The sequence below is a fragment of the Anneissia japonica genome, unplaced genomic scaffold (assembly GCF_011630105.1).
Source record: "Anneissia japonica isolate Jap-2015-1 unplaced genomic scaffold, ASM1163010v1 scaffold695_len1296351_cov181, whole genome shotgun sequence".
NCBI lineage: Eukaryota > Metazoa > Echinodermata > Crinoidea > Comatulida > Comatulidae > Anneissia > Anneissia japonica.
The window spans coordinates 150,084-169,243 of record NW_022740852.1 but is presented as its reverse complement, the minus strand read 5'-3'; the positions used below and the strand labels follow the sequence as shown (position 1 = coordinate 169,243).

Genomic DNA, 19,160 nt, shown 5'->3' with positions numbered 1-19,160 from the left:
TTAGCCAGAAAAACGAAATAGGCCTTCCAAAATGGAAGCCAGTAGGCGTGGCACTGAGCCGATGGGCAGGCCACGCCCATCTTTGGGAATCCTTACGAAATATTGGTATGAAAACTTTAGTTGTCCTAAAGTAGAAAGACATGCAATTATTTTCATACTCTTTTTAACATGTTGGCTGCCAGTGATGAGTAAGGAATTAGCCAGAAAAACGAATAGGCCATCCAAAATGGAAGCAAGTGGGCGTGGCACTGAGCCGATGGGCGGGCGACGCCCATCTTTGGGAATCCTTACGAAATATTGGTACGAAAACAACATACATTCAATCAATAAATGTTGCTTTTATCAAACGTAAATATGATTTAGCTTTAGTTTAATGTAACATTCGATAGATTTGAAGAATATAAAGAATTTGCTAAAGGTAGACCAGGCCCAATTAGCCTAGGCCAAGCTGATTAGGCCAAGCCGCCAAGCCATCTCAGTAAAAGTGGCCATCCTAAATAATTGTAGGGCGTCCAAAAGACATCCGGACGGCTTGCTGGCTAAGCCTATGGCGATGTCGTCCCACAGGGTGTTGCTGAGGGCGCCAGAGATGAGTATACTCGTAAAAATCGCAGTAACATTCTAGCATTTATTACTTCTTTGTTACACATTGTAGAACCTCGGAAGATACACATAGACGATAACATACAAATGACATATGTATGTTTGTTGCGTTATGTTGCCCTTAGTACACTCGAGCGGCACAAGTGGGGGTGCCTTTTGAACATCAACTAACCCATGCAAAAAGTGGACGAGATAACTCGGTCACAGTGCTGTCGACGAGTATACTTGCCCTCTATTATTTTCCAGCCAATTTATTAATATTAGACACATCATTTTGATGATACATGACTAGATAAAATTTCAAAAAAGTATGTTTGTATTGTATAGTACATGTAAACTTGTTTTGGCACACGGGAAGGAACTTTTAAAAGAGGTCTGGCAGTCAATGTGTTAAGTAGTGCAAACACTATAAAGTTTCATTCCAGTGAAGTGGGCCTTCAGTACATTGTATAATGCAAGGCAATGGAATTGCTGATAAGCTTTCTTAATCTAACATGTTTTTAAAATAAGTAGGATAATACTATTTAACGGATACCTGTAGGTATTAAGTTTATCAATTAGATTATGACCCTTGAACTTTTGTAAATGATTGTTGGGGTTTGTTATGCCTGAATGACTACTTTTATCCAGATCATGGTATTCATTGAAGTCAAAGTTGCAGTACTACCTTTCTATGAAGGCAGTGAAGAATGCATAATTGTTGGAGGAAAACAAACTACTTTAACTATACTAATGTTTTCAAGAAATTGAATGTATAGCCCCATAAATAACTAGGTATAACAGTAGAATAAAATATATCAGTATCTTTTAATATTATTTGTAAAGTTTTGCAAATTATTCTTATTGAATTTTTTATCAGTTTAATTTCAATTACAGTACAGTACCTACAATGGACTCAGAGCTTCAAAGGAGCTTTCTTTGTTTTTGTATAGCTTTGATCAGTAAAGTAAGAATGCTTTGATCTTTTGTTTAAATCACTGCTATGTCATCTACTAGAGGTAATGTTTTGATTGGTTAAACACTTTTGGTACTAGTACATATAAACTTGCTAATATGGATAATTTTTTCATTCCTGATGATGACATTATTAATGTCAAAATATTGAATCCCAACACGATGGCGTGCATTTCAATAGTTGGAGTATGTATTATCTGAGATTAATCAGTGGACCTGGTAACATAATGATTCTATTTTTGTTAGACTTTTAGATATTAGGTAGTTTTAGTCATTGTGAAATGCCTTGATCATTTTGGAAAGGTGCTATATAAATTATATTATTGTTATTATTATTATTATTATTATTATTATTATTATTATTATTATTATTATTATTATTATTATTGTTAATTATTATTATTATTATTTCAAGACAACACCACTATAATTAAATACAAAGCAGCCAAAACACTGAATTGAGCCATTTGAAAGTAAAATTCATTTTTGAACTATTATACAATCATAAAAAATTCAAGAAAAAGATTATAATACCCATTTCACACTAGCAGAAAATATTACAACTTTTAACAACTATTAACAAGTTGTAACAAGTTTGATATTCCGAGATTTTTGGTTCGTTTCACACATGCACTTTCCAAACCAGGAGAAATCTTGGGAAAACTCGGAAGAATATTATGACTAGGCCTAGAGGCCTAGGGTAGTACTAGTAGGCCTAGGCTAGTTGTAGGTTGTCCGAATTACATATACTAAACTAGGCCTGGTACCGAATTAACAAGATTATAATTATTCCATGGTCCTTAGTCTTCGGAGAGTAAAACGAATTCAACTCCTAGCTCGCTTGCTGTAGTCGAGCTGGCGAGAAAGATAGGCCTAGGCTAGCTAGACGCAGTCGGGCCGCCGGCCGGTAGCTCACCATTGTTGTTAGAGGCAATCAGTGCGACAAGCATCATAATGATTCGCTGTCGGCGTATTTTACGAAGCCTCGTGATTGTTTCTACATCAGACATGTGAAATTTAGCGAGATTTCTTTTGATTTTAGGTCTAGGCCTATTAACAAATGGTAGTAATGTTGGTACGTTTTCCATCGCTGCCGCCATTCGTTCGAACTAAACAAAAAAAAACACAGCCCGCAAAAAGGTCAAAATATGGACATGACGCATGCGCAACAACAACTCGGAAGATTTCGGGAAAAAAACAGGCCTCGCGATGGTTTGTTTTTGTTCCGAGATAACTCAGGGGACCCCTGTGAAATCTCGGAAAGTTTACAAGAATTTTGCTTTCACACTCATTCAAACCTGGTTACAACTTGTTACAAGTTGTTAATATTTGCAAAATAGCATCAGTGTGAAATGGGTATAAGATACATGGTATTTAGACTGTTTTTAAATCTGGCTGTTGATTTGTTGAAAGTAGGGAAGTTTTGCATGCGAACGCATACGGTTAGTGTATCGTATACGTCATCATTTATGACGTAATACGCCTGTTGCTATCTGCTAACCGTGTGGACGACACGCTCATCTCACTCACTACATGTACGTGAAAAACACTTGGGAAAATTTAAAAGATAAATATATCTTTAACGTGTAGGTGCCATTTTTGTGACAATAGGATGCGTCGCATTTTTTGGAGTACGTTACTAAAAAACGTTGGTGCTTAGTGGTGTTGAAGTTTAGCTGTAGACCTAGGCCTAGCTAGGGGCCTCCCTAGGCCTAGCTTTTACTTTAGAAGCCAGGCATTTTTTAGGCACAAAATAACCAACTCTTCTGGGCAACAAGCGAAGGAGTATCATTCGTTTACCACTTTCAATTTCCAAAACCTAGCTATACCAATAGTTTAGGACATGCCAAAATCTGATTTTGAAAAGCATGATGAGAGAAGAAAACAGAATATCCCAGCCCCAATGCTTAAATTTCACTGTCATTGCGAAAAGCACATCATGGCTGTCACGTGTCTAGATCGCCCACCCATAGGCCAATATCACACCGAGACTTTTATAGAACACAAACCACTGTTTCGATCAATTTAATTTCATAAATAAACTTTAATCATGTCATCCAACCAATTGACGTATATATCCAACAAATTATATTAATATATAATACACATGTTAGACATAAGTAACAAATTATGTCTACCCAATTAATTATATACATATCCAACAAACCGTTACGGGTAGCTAAATGTATGCGTACACGTATCACAAGCGAAACCTTTCTATTGCCATATTCTCATCTCAAAGATGCATTTACAGTACTTGTATTTTAAATATATTGTTAATTTATTTTTTGTCTTTTTTAACCATTTAATAGTTATAAATATCTATAGTATGTGTACTTTACAAAGTTATTAAGTGAAATATGTATTTAACTGGGACACAAGCTTTTCTGCACATAGTATGCTTCTTATTTGATTTTGATATTTAATATTCAATATTTGTTTAATACAGTATTATAAACAATGCTACCAAATGGTCTATGCAAGACAAAACAAATGAGGAATTTTATAAACAAGAGACAATGATTTAATATTTAAGTATTCATTTGAATATTTACATATATATACATTTATTTTAATGTTTGAATTGAATACTTTGTAAATATTGTACAGTACAGTATCTATGTAGTAACACTCAAAGTAGTGTTCTCTTAATTAAATAATGCATAAAATAATACCATATGGATTTTTTTCGCAGACCCAAAATTGGCTGACAAATATTACAAAGGTGTTAGTATAAAAAAAAAATATTAATTTTTGAAAAATGAATTAAATTTATTTTAATCTCTCATATAAATTCATATAAAGTACTATATAATACTATAGTTGAATGTTGGGGTTTTGTAAATGCAGATAGTATGTACTTAAATTTACATCAAAGTCTGTAAACAAGTTTAAAAAAAATTCTGATATAGTAACTTAGCTAACTAAGCATAAACCATCAGATCAGTTTGTAAAGATAAGCTGAGCAGCAGTTTTGCCCATTGACCTGTGACCCACAGTTTACACTACATACAAATCGATAAACACATTGTTCTTACAGTTTCTGTAGTTTCTACACACTATGAATTAGAATACCTTACACATTATATATGCACTGCTGACTTTAAGTAATAATGGGTGGTTAACCACAATGAAAATAAAGATAAATTCATTCAAATTGCCAAGCACACAATCATTTTTTGTGCAAGCTTGTTGTCTTTTCTATGTCGAGTGAGAGGAGGGTTTTTTTCTATTGTTTAAAACCACAATGAAAAGGGTCTTCTGGTATATAAAATATTAAGTACCAAGTTTGTATTTAGCTTTGTGAATTTAAAGTACAATTTGCTTTTAAACCAGATTGCAGTGGGTTGAATCATATTATGAGTATTCGTCTTTACTGTAATTTTGTGAATTTATCTACAATTACCAAAAGTTGTTTTGCAAAATTGGTGGGTGATAGACATTTTAAGGGTAATAACATCAGTAAACTCTAAATAATAAGAGTGGATTTTAAGGATGGAAAAATGGGTTAATAAATATGGGTAGGTGGAGGGCCATGAAATTAGCTTTAGACTGGGTGGAAAACTTAAAGGCTGTGTTGCCCTGCCCACCATAACTACATTTCAGTACATTCAAAAATATAAATTAACACATTGGTATCATTTCTGAATTGTATTTAACTTTATTGACATTTATTTTCAGATTTTAAATACAAAATTGATGTAAAATATGGGTGATAAAATGTTGTCAGTTCGAATTGTGACAGCGGACAATTACATGGCAGAACCGATCCCCCAGCTGGATATCACATACTCAGATTTCCGAGGATGCGAAGTGAAGCGAGTCCCTGTTGTAAGGGTGTTTGGGGCTACTCCTACTGGTAAGTCAGTTTTTAGTTCTTCAGTTTGTATTGTTAAGGCAGGGGTGCCGCAAGCTGCTGCACCTGTACAAGCATACTGTAATATCGGCGTTGGTTCGAATGGCATGCTTGCCTATGGTTCTGGAGATGGAACAAGGTCTATAAGCTGCAATGTGCACTTAAAAGGACCCAGTACTATATATCTCTCAAGACAAGTAGGGGGTTACCCCAGTATACTGCTCCATACAGCCCCTGTGGTGGACAGACACTAGTAGCTGGCACCAGTTTACCAGGTAGCTCAGGCACAAACAGACCCTAGGCAAGAAGAAAGTTAAATAATTTGAACTATTATTATTTATTTATTATTATTATTATTATTATTATTATTATTATTATTATTATTATTATTATTATTATTATTATTATTTTTTTTAAAATTATTATTATTATTATTTTTATTATTATTATTATTGTTACTATTATTGTTATTATTATTATTATTATTATTTTAATAAAAAATAAGCTATGTTTACATTATCTTGAGTGATTTTTAACCCTTTTTAAAGAAAGTTTTTACAAAAAACGTAAACGACCTTTACACTGTAATGTACATTTTATTAAAAGTAATATTGGCTTATACCACTAGCTTTACATTTTACTGTGGTCTTTTAATAAAAATGATATTGATTTTTACTGGTAATTTTAATTCTTTTGAAATGAAATATTAATTAATTTCATTGTATGGGTCCAAGCAAAGGCCTTCTGTACTGTAAACAGCAGGCAGATCAGTCACTCAAATACATGTATTTTATGTAATGCTAAATTGAATTGAAGTATTTCATGATTAGGCCTTCATGCTTGCTGTCCGTAGCTGATCAGCCAGTAAAATTACTCCTTACCAGAGGATTATTCATTCCTTAACTTTGTCTTTAGTCCAGTGTGTTGGGCTTACATGTTCAAAGGTTCAAAGGGTTAAGCTAGCACACTGTCCGTATAAATCAGGAAAAATCATTAGACATACAATTAAAACATTAAATTGCTCATTTTTTTATATGAGGAAGGATTTGCAATGACACATTGAGATCAAAACAATTCAGAGTTTTTTCTCAAAAATCATTATATTTACCAAACATTATAGATTAGGGGATTACAGTATGCAGAAAATACAGAAATGTTACAGTATATTATGTATGTGTCTGTTGGCAAAGGAAGAAATTTTAATTGTTATAATTTTCAGTAGAAATTACAATTCTATTAATAACTTAATTATAGAGAATTATTCAGTTTAGTGGCACAGCTAAATGTTTGGTCTCCCAACCTTGAGGTTGCAGTTTTAATCCCTCACTGTGCACTTGTGTTCTTAAGTAATACATGCATTCCTTCGTACTACCAATTATAAACACTGTAGGTACAGTATCTGGGTGAAGTTGCCGGTTACTCCACCTATTTGGCAGCATGTACAGTAGACTTAATAACCAGGGATAAAAAAAGCACTTTGCAACCGAAAGGAAAGGCGCTGTGTAAATGCTGACAAATAACACAACATTTAAGCCCAAATAAGTTGGTAATTATTGTTTATGATGTCATAGTACTATTTGCTACTGGCACGGGTAGTGGTACCGGCACTAGTAGTGGTATCAGCACTGGTACCATACTAATAATAATAATCGACTGCATATTGTGGGTACCTTTATGCACTTAACATAAAACAAGAGCAAAGAAAGTAATAATTAAAAATAACAACATTAATCCTACTTTAAGCTAATTATGGTTGGCTGTTAGCTCCAATGAGCTCATCTGACCTTTCATTTTGTAAATGTTATAAACATACTTTGTATTGTAAAATATATCTTAATTGTTACTGTACATGGCAGTATACTAAGTGAAAGAAATATAGGTAAACACTTTTTAAAAATGTTCTACTCTAGTGAACATAGAGCCATCTTTGAATTCATCTGCTCAAGTAATTTACTTTACCGGTAGTTTATATCACTGTATATTTCCTTGTTTGTAACAAGAGATCATTTTGCATGTAGCCCTCATGCCATTTTACAGTACTTCAGTGTTTTGTTTTTAATTTGTTATACAGTATTTTTGTTTTATGCCGAATCTGCTGTTCTTGAATCTAACCCTTGGACATTTTGACTGGTACTTTCTCTGTGGGATATCTTATTAATGATTGATATTTATCTTAATACAATAAATTTGTTTTAGATAGCAACACATTGTATTCTTAGTGATTTATATCTACTCTTTCTTAAGCCCTAAATTTTAATATTATATTCTTATCTTATGGTAAATAACTGGACTCTGTTTTCCAAGAAAAATGAAAATGTCTGAATTTAAATTTGTTTCAATGGGGGCATTCAGGGATCATGTGAAAGGAAATTGAAATACAAAAAACAATCATATTCAGGATATTGTTACGGGGTATTACTAAGTAAAAGGATTAACTTGTAACCGCAGATTATGTAAAAAGAAGACACTCAAACTAAGGGATGTACAAACAGTATGCTAGGGGGAGGGGGTGGGGGTAGACAAATCTGTACACTTTTGCAAATGCATAAAATGTTGATTCAAAATAACATGCAATTTGTAAAATAATGGTAAAATTATAATATAAGCATGGATATTCATTTTAAAGTAACCAAGTACACTGCTTTAGAGGACTTCATAAAAAAAATGTAGAATGGTTTTGCAAAATAAACATTTTTGTGTACACTTTCAGAGTGGAGGGAGGGGGTACCGAAATAGAGTACTGTTTGTACTTGTGAATGACCTTTTAGGACTAGACTTTCTGTCTATGCCCCCTCTGGGGCAAAGAAACTATGTTATGATCTGGCAGTTAAAAGATGACGGAAAGGGTAAATCAGGTGGAGGTGCATGATGGGTCATGTGCCAAAGTACCTTATTATTGTACAGAAGTCATAAAAATAATACACCACACATTTCCTGATAACCGAATCCTATGTGGATACTTTATTAGTAAAAGTACCCTGTAAGGCAGTAGGGCATAGACACACACTCCAGCTGGGAGCCTATTTTTAAAATTTCACTGAATGTTCTTGATAATGGTTTATTATGACTATGTTTTTGTTAGATATAGTCCATGTTAACTTTTGCATTTCATTTGCTATATTTAAATGTTATCAAATTGACTGCTCATGAGAGAATGGAGTTCCTGTTGCAACGAGCTGATGTGGAGACCGTAGCATGTGGACATAGGCTACGATCTCCACATCACAGAGGAGTAATAGTTTTCACCGTTCCTCGAATCTAGAGCAGTCAATATTTGTTTTATATACCTCATACATGATTCTACGAGACCTAAAAAAAGTAATCAAAAGAGTACCTAGTAGGCCTAGGCTTTACTTCCTATGCCTACTAGGCGATCAAAGAGTGCGAGTCTCCTTTGCTTATTTCCTCAATTTCAACAGCACCCACCTTCTTGCAATATTTGTTGAATATGACAAGACATTATTTAATTTGTCTTTTGGTGCTTTTGCTATTGGCTTCATCAAGAAGTAATGCTACAGTAGGCCTAGTCCTTCTTCATCCAGGAGCTTAAACCGACCAGCCTCCATGTTTGTTTATCGTCTGGCAACATTGGCAGGAAAACAAATTGTTTTTTACGGCCCGACACTGACCATTATATGTCAAAAGTATATTAAAACTGAGAATAAAGTGGTGGAAAAGCGGTGCTTGGAGGTTTTTGCAAGCACACTGGCAACATTTGAATTTGGGTGCGGCCCTCGGTGTTAAATCAAAAATTTATTTTGGCCCTCCGATCGATTTTTATGCCCACCCCTGTTTTAAGGTAACATAGTACTTTCTATTGCCCGCTTCTCAACCAATGAGATGCCTATGTACAGTATGAGGTATATAAACACACTTATATTAAATTTTTTCCTATTGTTTACATGGTAATGCTAAGTGAAATAATACAGGAATACATTTTTTTTTTCGTGTTTCCTCATGACTTAAAATAACACCGTTTCATCCTGTAATCAGCAAATGACCTTTTCATCGGAAGGGAAAAACATTGGTTCATCTATTCACTATTCATTCTTTATTCAGCCGAAAGATATATACAAAACATGTGATCAAAAAAATAAAGACAATTAAATTGCCGAAGTTGACTTGGATTAACAATAGTGTTAGCTCTCAGGCCTGTAATAATCAAGACTTTTGTAATAATCAAGAAATTTGTAAACAGATTTTAGTAGCTGTGATACTGATAATGCATTTTTTCACTGGACTTCTAGCCTCTGCCTGATGTTGTCAGACTCAGACCCATTGTCAGACAGAAACCCACATGAATATATCCTAGATTCATCATGAATGTATTAAACATCACCGTACTGCTTGATAGGAAATTATAACACCTGTAACATTTAGCATATTAATATCAACATAGTGGGTTTAACTGGTTGTACAGTAGCCAATATGTTTGCGTTCAACCGTGGAGATTCATTGTTGTTCTTTGGTACTCGGTTCAGCTTCACAGCCGAAATGCAGTATACAAAAGGGCTCTGTCTTTCGGAAAAAGGTGTTTGCAATATAGCCCATATTTATAAGCAAAATGTCCAGCAAGGTAGTCTTATTCCAGCCTTTTTAGCTCAATAAAAGAAATAAATACTTTTCGTTGTAGTAAAAAAAAACTAAAATGCCGAATCTCAATTTCGTACATTTTAGGTTGGTCGAGCATGGCCAACACAATAATTTTTTTTTATTTGGCTTCATAGATTATCCTTGGTGTTAACATCAAATCCAATCTATACAGAAGTCCAGTCCTCCAGAAACAAAAAAGAGTAGCAGTTGTATATCTAATCTAATAATGAACTGTTGAAAATACAGTATTATCACTTTACTGTGGTTATTATAAGAAAGAGGAAGTAAGGCTCTATGGTATGTAGTGTCAGGATCTAATCTAGTGATACTGTGGGGTGGATAGATTATCATGAGAAGGAAGTCCTATTCTTCTTTGAATGATTATCATACATGGTTTTATGCACTTGTGGTAATGATGTTACTATAGAAATAGATTTTTCAAGTGATTAGTTTCAGTGACCTGTAAAAAGGTATTATAATTTCCTATCAAGCAGTACAATGATGTTTAATACAATCATGGCGACTCTAGCATTTATTCTAAACTTTTTTTTTCTTTGTTGTTTTAATGTTTCTTTTGCCTACTTTAACTATTTTTTAATCATGCTTGATTAATTTACATCTTTAATTGTAATTTAATTTTAATTATTTATATTAAGTTTTTTATACAATTTTGAATTAGTTCATTATGTAAATTAAGAATTGAAAGGTTATTATTTATATTACTGTTAATTGGTTTCATACTCTGTTTTGTTTTGTTATACTATGTGTATTGAGGGTCCCTAATGATCAGCTTTGGCTGGATGCACCACCCTCATTAAAGATTGTTGAAATAAAATAAATAAATTAATTTAAGCTGTCTGACAATGCAGGGGACATGGGTCTCAGTCTGACAACATCGGGCAGTGGCTAGAGAAGTGCAGTAAACAATGCATTGACAGTGTCACAGCAAACCTATGATAGATTAAAGTGAAAATGGATACCATGTAGCAATAATAATTCAGAGACACTGGAAATTGTTGTACTTTAAAAACCTATTTTATATGACATGACAAATAAAACTCAGTGGTGGATACCGGAGAGAGGGGCCAATAGAGGGAATTCTACACAGGGAAGGTCCAGACCCCCTTAGCCCTATAATGTTTGGGGGCTGATGCACAAAAAAGTAGGGCTATGACACCTCTAGATTACTGGGATGGTGCTCTAATAATTTAAATGTGATTTTGGGGTTTTTTGCAAATTTTTTTTAATGTAAAAAAAAAAAAAAAAAATTATTTGTCCAAGGCAAGCTGAGACACCTTAATTCCATCTCTGAAACTAATACAACAATACTACAATTTTTATTGTAATTGATAGTTTACTGGTAATCAAAATGTCACTTTTTGGTTTTTTTAATATGTAAATTTTCTTTTTTCTCACAAGGTCAAAAAACCTGTCTGCACGTTCATGGATTGTTGCCGTATATCTATGTGCCTTATGATGGACCACAACCTGTTGATGAGCAATATTTACATCGATTTGCCGTTAGCATTGACAAAGCATTACAAGTTGCAATGAACCAATCTACTAACAGCACAATCCATGTTTTCAAAATTACGCTTGTGTCTGGCATGTACGTTGTTCATATTTTTAACATTTATAATAATAATAACATGATAATAATAATAATATAGTTAGCTTTTATAGTACAGTAACTTATGTATTTGCTTTACAAATTTCAATTTTTGCATTTCAAATAATTTTAGAAAACGCGGGAAATTAGCCGAAAATAATTGAATTAGCATCTCTTGGAAGTAAGGTTTATTTGCTGCAATTCATGTTTGCAGCCAAATCAGATTTTTCAATACTGTAAAGTAAAATTAAATGAAATAAAATCAGAGATGTCTCTTGGAGATGGAGGGGCCAGTTCAAATAGGCTAATTGAATTACAAAACAAATAAAAAAGAAAATGAATAAATCATCTTATTTTATTTTATTTAAAGTAGTTGTTTTTCCCTATGCTTTCCATCACAGTTTCCATTTTCGCATGATCATAAGAAGTAATCAACAATAAAAACTGAAAGTTATTGAAACTAAAACATTGTTTTAGCTACAGGTACTACAGTATCACCTTTCCTACATGTACACAATAAAGCCTGGTTTCCTGTTGACATAAGAAGGCAGATTTGCTTACGACTACGTCGTTTTGTCGTAACAAAATACGATTTGACAGGAAACCGATTGTGACTGATGCGTTGTGAAATCGACGTAACACAAAGCAAAATCGTTGTAACGCCATGCTCGACGGGAAACCGACTAGGCTAGGCCTTATAATTCTTTTTGAACTGTTTACTCATTAAAAAGTTGAACTTTGGCATTTGTATTTTTAAAATGTTTAATTAAGTTAGGCAGGGGTAATTAAGACATTTATTTGCACTTTTTGTTAATCTCTTCAGATTGTGATTTTTTTTTTTTTTCTTTTTTTCTTGGACGCACCATTATTTACATACTGTGCCACTGTTGCAAAAGTGTCGCTTCAAAATAAAGAATACAATAAATGTTTGTCCAATCAGTATGCAATAGGCCAACATGACAGAATGGTCCCGAATGAGATTTTTAAGCACTGAATTCCATTTTTAGGAAGGATTGAATAATTTAATTCTTAACTTATAATTATATCGCATTTACTTATCTTATAAGCATTTTCTAATGATTAGAAGTATATTTCACTGGATTAACTTATTGTTTATTTCTCGGGTTATTTTTTAATGAGCAAACCAGGCATCACAACAGATGATCACAATCACAAGGACAATATTTAACTTGACGCTAGGAGCGTGTAACAACGTTAGCGCAGGAATTTCAGATTGAGGTTTGAAAAGTCAACTTGGCGTAAGAATCGTTACCGGCTTATTTTGTCAGCGGCCCAACACGATCAAGACGCGTCAGATTTTGCCCAACTTCTTGTAACAGTCGTAAGAATCGTAAGAAATTCTGACTTTTACGTCGACAGGAAACCAGGCTTAACCTCCCTACAATCCCTTGTTGGTCTTTTGTAATTACTACAGTTCCATAACCCCCATTGCCTAATTGCTGGCTTAGGTCCTGTCAACACCTCTGTACTATCACTCTTTTCCTGCATCTAGATCTGGTAGCTACTTTTCTGGTAGACTTTGACCTTTTAAACTACAATTCAAACATTTCTAAAAATTCTTTTGTCTGCATAAATTATCCTCACTCAATATGCATTCCAGAGATACTCAATAGGATTACTATAACACTGGTTTTCATGTAAACATAACTAAATAGTTTTGGTTTTTATTAATGCATACATTTATTACAAGACTGTTTCCTAATTTATTATTGTGCATTACTGTATATATGAATATGTGAATAATGACATTGAATTAAATTACTAATGTACAGTAGGCTTATTTTAACTCTTTTAATTTATAGTATTGGTATTAAGATTTAGAATACTGTAATATAGAAATGTTGATATAGGTCTAGTACCTTTATTTAATTTTGTTGTTTAATAAAAATAATTATTTGTGTTAAAGTTTCTGTGATTTTTTTCATTCATAAATTCTATATTTTGTTTCTGAATTAGTTTATTAAATTTTCATTTTTCTTTTTTTTTTGGCTGTTCTCATTATTTTGTTTAAGAACCTGATTTTTAAGTTAGCCATACTGTGATGTGCATATTGACCTAGAAAGTGCCTTTTATCTAAATGACAATTTTAATTAAATATTCCTTATTGTTAATTCATTTTCAGTCCTTTTTATGGTTACTATGAAGAGGAGAAGCAATTTATGAAAATATATTTTTGTAATCCTATTATGGTAAAAAAGTAAGTTGTTAGTAAAATTATTTGTTTTATTAAATGTTGCTGTTGTTTTATATAGATATATTCCACACCTAAGTCAATACATATGCATATCAAACTATTGTAGGTACAGTATGTATCAAATAGTGAATTAATTTTAAACCATTACAGAAATATAAGCTATACTGTAGAATCTATTGTATTATCCAAGGTCATTAAAAAACAAGCCATTTACACCTGTAATTACCTATAAAGTGCAAGCATGGAACTACAATATATATGTGTATAACAATAAAAACAATTGTGTAAATATTATAGAAGTGATCAAATACTGTAACTTTATTTAGCTTCAAGTGTAGTATTATTTCTAGGTTAACATAAATGAAATTCGAAAGAATTTTATAGAATATACCTTAAGTCCATTTTTCTGCTTAAGTCCAATTTATCAATATGACTTAGCTTTAAAATTGCTTAAAATTACGATTGTATGCATGTGCTATCTTAGACGACTTTTACCCTAAGATTTTGCTAAGATGGTTTGATAAATCATCTTAAGTTATTTACTTAGGGACATCTTATTTTTTTGACGTAATACATTTGCTAAGCTGAGATTGATAAATCCCGGGCCTGTAGCTTAGTGGTTAAGATGCTTACAGTACTTTCCCAGGTCCTTGGTTGAAGTCCTGCAACTCCAAGGTTTTTTTTACAAGTAAAAATAAAAAAACTGCTCAAGCCTCAAGATACTTTGCTAAGGGTATATTGCATCCATCCTGTATGGGGCAAGCCACTTGTTGGTGGATTAAAATTATAAAAATATAACATAATAAAAGTAACATTGTTGTTCTGTTAAAATTACTGTACTAACATGCTGTAATCCATTTTTTTTTCTACTAGAGCCGTTGATCTGTTGCATGGGGGCGCTGTAATGAACAAGGTACATCAGCCCCACGAGGCGCATATTCCATTTCTCCTTCAGGTAATAATTACTGAACTTGTAACATCATATAACCTCTCTAATAATGATAATTTAATGTTTATTATCTCCTACATATTTTGGTGTTTTAATGTTTTATTAATTATCTGATACTATTCATGGTTAGCTAACTAAAGTATTAAGGTACTGTAAAAATACTACATAAATGACTACATTATTATTAATAAATATTTAATAATTTAGTATTTTGTGAAATTATAAGCTTTCAATTAAAGAATATTTCCTTTCCCAATTTTTTATGGATAAATATAGATTCATAAATGAATAATTTCCAATATAAATTATCAAAAACAAAGTTTTTTTAATAATGTTTATTACTACATTTCTATTATGTTGTTTGATTTTTTTTTATGATGTACCCATTTTGGGAATTTAATTACAGTTTTTTATTGACTATAATCTTTCTGGTATGGACCTAATAAACCTTAGTGCTTTCAAGTTTAGACGTTCCAGTGATGATGGTAAGCCAAATACATATTCAAGTTTAGTAATGATATATAATTAATGAAGCATTTATATATGCATAATAAATAATGAACATTCTGCAATCTTTTGAGTTTCTACAGTAGTTTATGAACAAAATTAAGAAAAGCTCTTAAAATACAGTATTCTCTAGAAATTATTATTTGAATTTGTATTTTTGTATCTTGTAGAAAACCAGGCAAAATCTACACTTGCAATTAAAGATGCATCAAGTACTGGCTATGGCAGTTTCCATAGTAATGTCCCTTCAACGGAGTATGGTAATACAAGTGAAGTACAAAGGTGACAGCTTTAATTGGTTATTATAATGATAAATACTCTTTTGTTAAGCAATCAATTGTTGCATGTTTGTATATTTTCAATAAATATTGACTGTTCATACTCTGTGGTTATGAACAATAATGTTAGCTAGTAGTACATAAAATATTAAATAAAAATATATTAATGTTTTAAGAAATGGATTAAAAAGGGAGTTATACATAATGTTTACAAACAAAACAAAAACCAAAAAATTACAATATATCATTTGTTTATATGTGGCTTTAATACTTTTTTTTGTTTTTATGCATTAAAAGTGTTCACAATATCTTATTTTTAAAACCAAGCACTAAGCATTCTCATTGTAGTAGCCTTAACAGTTGTACTTAAGTATATATAACTAATATATATGTAATATTATATATTTATTATTTGTAAAAGTATACATGGTATTTATATTGTAGTCCAGAATTGGTGGATGTCGCCAGACAAAGCATGTGCGAATTGGAGATTGACTGCGTAGCTGTTGATATTTTAAATAGATTACAGATTGAGAGTAAGTTGATAATAACAATCACAATAAGAATTACAACACAAGTAGTCAATTTATATGATTTCGTTATTTGCAATTGAAAATTAACATACTTTTTGTTTAAGTATGCAATTATGGTCACAATCAAAGATGGATCAACCGTGTCTCAAAACACAAAGGATCATTAGCTAACAGCTAACACCCATAAAACCATCTCTTAAAATAATGCAGGATATTTCTGTTGGGGCATTTCCACCAATGTGCTTAAGGCACATATTGAGGAGATAAGCAAAAAAAGGACAAGATTGAATGTACGGGGAATGAAAAGAGAAATCAGAAGCAGTTATTAATATAGCAATAATAAAGTTAACTGTCAGAGAGATGCTTTCTTATAGCATGATGATCCACAGTCGACACAAAACTCCCATTTAAGACCCAAGGCGTTAGAAAAAACCCATAAGATTATATAATAAGTAATACCTACCATGTTTATTTATTACTTTTTGCATCTTAGAAAATGTTGGTAAAAATCCTGGCCTAATGGCAATATGGGAAGACGAGAAGCAGCGACGGAAAGAATTGAATCAGCTTTCACAATTGTTACCTCCCTCATCACCAGGTACAGTTCCCACTCAGCTCAAATAGATTTCAACAAACCTGAGATTAAGCACATTATATTTAAAATGTTGCATATCAATCTTCTTGGATGTGTATAAATCAATATTTGTCATTTAAGCTGTGTTGGCACTATCAAGTTGTTTGTGACAAATATCTGTGATTTGCTCATATATATGATAGTGATGAAATCATGCCCATATTTTGATATGACATCATGCCCATATATGGATGTGATATGACATCATGCCAGATATGTGTGTGATATGACATCATCATGCCTATATATGGGTGTGATATGACATCATCATGCTCATATTGGTGAGATATGGCATTATCATGCCCATTAATTAGGTGCGCATATACCAGTATCAGAGACATATCTTTTTGAAATAAACTAGTGTGTACAAAGCTCTAGAAATTGATATTGTATTGGCTTCTATTACAGAACGTGGGTTTGTTCCGCCAACTGAAAGTGAAAGGCAACATCTTGCCAGGCTAGATACAATCATCCAACAACAGTGTGCATTGCTGTGAGTTTCGATATTAACTATCCACAGTTTCTATTCAGTTTAAGAATCAATATAGCTTGAGGCCAATGAAAATATTTCTTTGAATGATAAATAATTTATATTATTTTATTCAGGAAAAGTCAGATAGACAGTGAAGATGATAACAGTTCATCCCAGGACACGCTACACCTCAGCCAATCAGATGCAAGCTTTATAAAATCGCCAAATCAATCACAAGGTTGGTTTTACCATTTGTGATTATATATTCCTATAACTACATTTCACCAGTGGTTTATCAATTATATCAGATAACTAAAATGTTGTGTAACTCTAGCATGTTTATTTTATTTTGATATAGATTCTATATCCATGCAAGAGGTGGAACCATGCATTGATGAAGAAGCTGTCCTATCTGTTGTATCAGCCAGCCAAAGCTTTAGTATGTCCCAAGCCTTAGGTAGAATTCTATTTTTTCCCCTCATTTGTTTAAATATTCAAGTATATCACTGTTGTTGTTTGTTATTACTTACTGTATGTGGTTAACAACTGTCTATTTTACTTTGATACTTGGATGAAATGAGTCAAACAATTGCAAGGAACATCCCTAAAATATAATGAAATCATCCCCTCAGCATACAATATAATTAACTTTCATATTTTTTCTCCATGAAATAACAATGTTTTTGCACATGCAGTTTTTTTTATCATGAAATCAACGATCTGAATATTAGTCTTTTCAATATTTGAATTATTCTGTTGATTATTTCTTATTGTATTGCTATAATACTGTTCAGCATTATTTGTATTTTTGAATAATTAATAAGCTTTCATATAGTGCTGTGTTCATGCTGTAATGTTTTATATAACAAATTATTCATCCAAATTATTTTATGTTTCCAGTAATATGGTATGAAATGTTATACAGTATATGATTATAATTAAACTTCTGTTATTGTCATTACATTTCTGTGGCAAAGGTGCGACTCAAGATAAGCAATTAATTGCATTATTAGCTGAGTTAGCTGAGGATAACTCCCCGGAAGATGATAGCATCTTATCAGGATTAAGCCAGAGAAAAACAAAGGAAGATGAGAATGTAATCAGCCAAAAAGATATTGAAGAGGAGGAGGATGAAGATATGCTAATGATGACCCAAGCTTGGGATGAGGATATAGAAGATGTTGCTGAGATGTCCACTCAGTAAGTATTGCACAATTTGCATTGAGATATGTTACCAGTCAAGCTTGAGGTAAATGTTTATTACAAGCTTATAAGGCCCACATCCATGAAAGATTTTTGTGGTTCAGCTGAACCTGCTTTTTTAGTAAGCCCTCTGGTAATCCAAACCACTACTTCCCACTGCATAAAATACCATCAAAGTGATGATGAATTCACCATTTACATATTAGAATGCTTCACTCCCTGACCCAACTTGAACTCTTTCCCTAGACCCCACACCATCTGCTCCACAGGTGGTTATAAGTAACGCTATAGGGAATCCTGGTTAAGTGTCTGCTCACTCTTATTGAAAGCAAAATATTAAAGTGAATATGAACCATTGGTTTTCAATTCTTTTGACAGATATTTAATTATAAATAAAGTATAAGTATATTATTATTATTGTAATATTACAAATATTATATCTCATTGTTAACATAATATATGACTTATAGTTCTATTATCATGCATATAACTATTAGGGTTTCTTGTAAGTTTTATAAATAAATGAAGTATTTTCAACAAATTGAATACTATTTTACTTGGTAGAAATAGTGGTAAGACCAGCCCAGATGAGATGGATATTCATCTGTCATGGTTGAATGATTCCTTTGATTTGAATGAAGAGAAGCCTGGTGGTAATTTTCCACAAGTTGATGGAGGTTCAGATGAAAAAGAAGGTGTATATATAAATATATTTTTGTCTGTTCTACTTGCTCTGGTGTTAGAACTGATGGTA

The 19,160-nt window shown here is 32.4% G+C and overlaps 1 protein-coding gene across 3 annotated transcripts in view; it reads left to right on the top strand.

Annotated features, from left to right (window-relative positions):
* LOC117118365 (DNA polymerase zeta catalytic subunit-like) overlaps positions 1 to 19,160 on the top strand; it is a 38,858-nt gene that overhangs the window by 2,160 nt on the left and 17,538 nt on the right. For 2 of the 3 annotated variants that reach the window (XM_033262940.1, XM_033262939.1), the window contains exons 2-14: positions 5,239 to 5,416; positions 11,426 to 11,615; positions 13,759 to 13,833; positions 14,704 to 14,785; positions 15,186 to 15,264; positions 15,457 to 15,568; positions 16,009 to 16,100; positions 16,591 to 16,695; positions 17,140 to 17,224; positions 17,338 to 17,441; positions 17,562 to 17,660; positions 18,181 to 18,403; positions 18,971 to 19,101. In XM_033262940.1, the coding sequence (XP_033118831.1) occupies positions 5,266 to 5,416; positions 11,426 to 11,615; positions 13,759 to 13,833; positions 14,704 to 14,785; positions 15,186 to 15,264; positions 15,457 to 15,568; positions 16,009 to 16,100; positions 16,591 to 16,695; positions 17,140 to 17,224; positions 17,338 to 17,441; positions 17,562 to 17,660; positions 18,181 to 18,403; positions 18,971 to 19,101 (1,528 nt within the window). In that variant the 5' untranslated portion in view covers positions 5,239 to 5,265. The remainder of the gene's footprint in view (positions 1 to 5,238; positions 5,417 to 11,425; positions 11,616 to 13,758; positions 13,834 to 14,703; positions 14,786 to 15,185; positions 15,265 to 15,456; positions 15,569 to 16,008; positions 16,101 to 16,590; positions 16,696 to 17,139; positions 17,225 to 17,337; positions 17,442 to 17,561; positions 17,661 to 18,180; positions 18,404 to 18,970; positions 19,102 to 19,160) is intronic. The other variant, XM_033262941.1, reaches the window with a different exon arrangement.